Source organism: Populus trichocarpa, chromosome 1, assembly GCF_000002775.5.
Source record: "Populus trichocarpa isolate Nisqually-1 chromosome 1, P.trichocarpa_v4.1, whole genome shotgun sequence".
In the NCBI taxonomy this organism is placed as follows: Eukaryota; Viridiplantae; Streptophyta; class Magnoliopsida; order Malpighiales; family Salicaceae; genus Populus; species Populus trichocarpa.
In genome coordinates this window covers 4,772,440-4,776,678 of record NC_037285.2, presented here as the reverse complement: position 1 = coordinate 4,776,678, position 4,239 = coordinate 4,772,440, and the positions used below count along the sequence as shown (strand labels likewise).

At 31.2% G+C, this 4,239-nt stretch overlaps 1 protein-coding gene across 1 annotated transcript; it reads right to left on the bottom strand.

Moving 5' to 3' along the window:
* Positions 1–1,958: 1,958 nt before the first annotated feature.
* On the bottom strand, positions 1,959–3,770 carry LOC7460578 (protein CURLY FLAG LEAF 1). Its single transcript, XM_002297827.4, has 2 exons — positions 3,292–3,770; positions 1,959–2,577 (listed from the first exon to the last, which is right to left on the bottom strand). Exons 1-2 carry the CDS (start codon positions 3,532–3,534, stop codon positions 2,260–2,262), a joined length of 561 nt encoding a protein of 186 aa, XP_002297863.1. The 5' UTR covers positions 3,535–3,770; the 3' UTR covers positions 1,959–2,259.
* Positions 3,771–4,239: the final 469 nt, after the last annotated feature.

Here is a 4,239-nt window from a genome sequence, read left to right as displayed (position 1 = left end):
CATCCATATTAGGATTCTATACAATGATTTTATAGAAACAATATTATGCTAATCGATATAATTATTTTTATTCATATTTTTTTTATTATATTTAATCAAGAACATAACAAATAAAAATATTAGTGAATGATCGATTCTTATTGATCCAAATTTTTAAAATTATATTCTAAAATATAAATAATCTAATTTATTTCCTGATTAGCTTAAAAAAGTTTATATTACATTCAATCAAAATATGCTTTTTCATCCATGGATGTTGGTTGAAATGAACTAATATTTTTTTTATTATGACAGGAAAAAGTTAAAAAAAAAGTAAAAACAAATCATGGATATGTGTATATAATTACTTAATACTACTAAAACGCTTGAAAAGTATCGTGTAGCTTCACTGTTCACATATGACACTAAAGCTCCTTCTCTTTTTTTTTTTAAATAATTCAGCCACTATTTTTTATTTTTTATTTTTTATATTTTATTTTATTTTTTCAATTTTATTTTCAAACTCTTTATAATAATTATCTGAATTGCTTTGGATCGGTCAAATCAACTAGATTATATCAGAATAACTCTTACATAATTTAATTTTAAACTGTGATGAGGTAATGAGTCAAGTCGAGAGGTTTTTTCTAGTCAATTTCATTTTTTTTTCTCAATTTAATCCTTTTATTTTTTTTATTGTTCGATGGGGTTGTTCATCATTTTTTTTCCAATTTCATCTATATATTTTTTTACTGGTCAGCCAAGTTGTTTTTGAACTATCTAAGTTGATTAGGTTATATCAAATCAACTTCCATGTGGTTTCATTTTAAACTCGGGTTAGATAAGAAACCGAATTAAAACATTCAAGGTTGATTGCTAGATCAAGTTTATTAATAATATCAAATAATTCTCTATATCTATGTATTTTTTTTATTATATTAAAAAATTTATCTGCAGTATAACATCCTGTAAATTAGTAATTATCTATTCCCCCATCTGACCTTCTCATGAAATCTGTCGTCCCAGGTTCTCATGTAAAGAAAACGATTAAACATGACTCTTGTATATTCCATAATCCCAACGCATTTATTCATCTTAAGAAAATATTACAAAATTGTACTAAATGATTTAATCATTTTATTAACAAAGTATTTAATTGAAAAATATTAAAAGTATAAACCAAAAATAATTCAATTATTATATTATTATAATCCTTTAAATAATTTAAAGGGTTTTGATAAGAGTTGATATAGCATGGAAATAATTTCATTATCATTTTTCTAGCTTTTCTCACAAAAAAAAACCCAACACACCTCTTAAATTAAAACTTACAATTAAAACTTGATCTAAAGTTTTTTATTCAATTTTTTTTTATTTCTCTCTCTTCAAAGCTTCATTAACGTCTTATTTGTCTTTTATTTTTTATACTAGCATATCGTATGATATAAGATAAGAGACTCATCCCATTTTATAATTCTAACATATAGTATAAAAATATGATTAGCAAATAACGGGTTTTTTTGCACAGATGACATGTCCAAGTGTTAAAATAACAATTTTCACTATAAAATTTTTCTGTGAATTGTTTTTATTTTAATATTATATATATACGACTTACATTATATGTGCTAATGATTTTACAAGGACTGTTAATCGGGATACAAACAAACTTAAGCAATGTTTTTTTTTTTTTTTTCTCTAAATCAAAACTTGAAACAAGCAGCTTGCAAGCGCAGAATGTTCAAGACATTAACAAATGTTCTCTCACTTGACATTACTAATAAACTATGATTCCAAGGTGCTGGCAGTTTAGCATATCAGTGGCAGGAAAACACAAAATTAAACAAACAAAGTAGAACAAATATATATTAATAGCACGCAGTGCTTTCCTAGCACTCTCTTTAACACATTTTAAGAAATACTCTTGTATTAAAATTAAAGAAGGGAAGATAAAGAAGGAGAGCTACATGTTGCAATCATTGACAAAAAAGAAACTGTTCTTTCGAGTATATTAACCTTGCCACTGGCCCTAAGGACTCTTCGGCAATGTCAATGGCTTCCATAATAAAGCAATGGTACAAAATAACTATAAAAAAAAAACAAACAAAGAAAGAAAGATCTGGTAGAATACTAGTAGTAAGCTAACAAGTAACAACTCATTTGTCACGCGTTTCATGATCTTTCCGCATTGAATTTCCATCAAAAGCACACAAATGAGTTTCCAGAACGGAAGAAAAAAAACACAGAAACAAAGAAAAAGAATCAAACAAGAAATCTGATTCAAGGCGACCCATTTTCAGATCTGTCAAAGTGAAGAAGTTGGCCATTACACTTGGGGCAAACTTCCACCTGTTTTGGGACCATGAAATACATGAAGCAGCTCTTGCAACCAGCCACAACCAAGACATGGTCTTCTTTCTGTAGCCTATTATGATAATGCTCTCTCGAGGAAGAAGGAGATGATTCTGATGATGACTCCTCGCTATCATATGAGCTGTCATCTTCTGAGTAGAAATCTCCATTGTATTCTTGTGTGATCCTTGGATCTTCTCTTGCTTTCATTCCATTCCTCCAGTTTATGTAGTATACCTCCCCTGTCTGCATTTACACCCAGAAAAAAAAAAGTAATTTATGAAAAAGCAAAAAAAAAAAAAAAGAGTAACGCCATAAACAAAGATACGATTCATGATCAGAATATAATTTATGAAAGAAGAAAAAGCAACAAGCAATGACCATCATAATTTAGCTATTGAATTAATGGCCATCATAAAGAAAATGTTTTTCTGCTGCCTATACATCCAGTGACATGAACTAGTAAAAGCAGAAAAGTATACTATGCCGTATTTCCATTTTTTTATTCTCGACCATCTTCATCAAAATGTACCTACCCAATACCAAACCCTGAAAACACTTTCCTTTTTATGTAAACAAAATTGAACATTCATTATTACAGGAACAAATTTTACCTAGACATGATTTCTCTTTTTATTTCACTCTAGAAATGCAAACCAAATCTTGGGATAGATTCAAAGGGGGCAAAACCAAAACTAATTAAGAAAGTATTATTCTCTTTTTAGGGTTCTTTCTAGGGGGAAAAAAAAAGGAAAAAGGAAACCCTATTTCTTAATCTTATATATGTGGGAGGAGGTGAGAGCAGAAAGAAAGCATTAAATACAAATCAGTAAATGAAAGACAGTGAAGAATTAAAAGACACCATATAACAAAACAAAAAGGAAACCAAAATACAAGATCTCCATTTATTGTAACTGTAATCGATAGAAAGTGACTTCAAATCTAAAAGGGTCTGTTTACCTTCAAATCTAAACACTGTTCCCAATGGTAAGGAAGAGAGAGATGTGACTTAAGCTCCAAGGAGGTATCAGAATTTTGTTGTAAATGATTCTGTGAATCTAACTCATCTGAACTCGATGACCTCTCTTCTCTCCCACCATCCAAAATACCACTACTTTGATGATGATGGTGGTGATTTAGAGAACAGTTTTGAAGAGACCTCTCCAAAGATGCTGTGATTGCTGCCATGTTTGGAGCTGTCATTCCTTACCTTCGTTTCTTCCACAACTAAGAATCAAGGTGTGAATATGTATTTAAAGAAGATTAAACAAGAAATAGGGAGAGAGAAGGGGGTCTATAAGATAGAAAGGGAAAGAGAACAGGAGATAAAAGGGATTAGGGGTTGAGATTTTGAAGGGAATATTTGTCTAGTAGTAGTAATAATACGAAGAGGAGAGAACTTGTGGGAGAAGGGGAGAGATTATATTAGAGGTGTACAAACGTTGGACTACAATTCTACATATACTGGCTGTAACTGCGCGTGGGAATCTTGCACAAAACCCTGGGTGGGACCAGAGCTGTCAGCACCAGGGAACCACTGGGGATGCATTTTGTCTCACATCACCTTATCGGGATTCAACATCACACACGCAGAGGATGGAGCGTGGTGCACGCCCATCCATACTATCAATTGATGGTGAGTTAATGTCGGGTCATGATCATGATTATTAAGAAAAAGAAAAAAAGGGGTTCGTGTTAGCTTCAAATTCTTGAAAAAGAGGGTTTTTTTCTTCTTTTCCTGAGAGAAGCGATCCGGTAAAAACGCGATTGCCGAAGAGAATGCCGGAAGTTTGTTTGACAGTTTGTGAGGAGTTCTATAAAAGTTGGTGACCATTTTTTTTAATTTTATCTTTTATGAGCGGGACATTCCCTGGTCAGCTATCCACCCAACTTGCCTTATTTTACAAT

What these genes read in the sequence shown, in the direction of transcription:
- LOC7460578 (XM_002297827.4), bottom strand. Translation starts at nt 3,534, where the DNA reads ATGACAGCTCCAAACATGGCAGCAATCACAGCATCTTTGGAGAGGTCT. An exon ending in AACAGTGTTTAGATTTGAAG is followed by an intron (nt 2,578 to 3,291) that starts GTAAACAGACCC and finishes GTGTAAATGCAG; the next exon opens with ACAGGGGAGGTATACTACAT.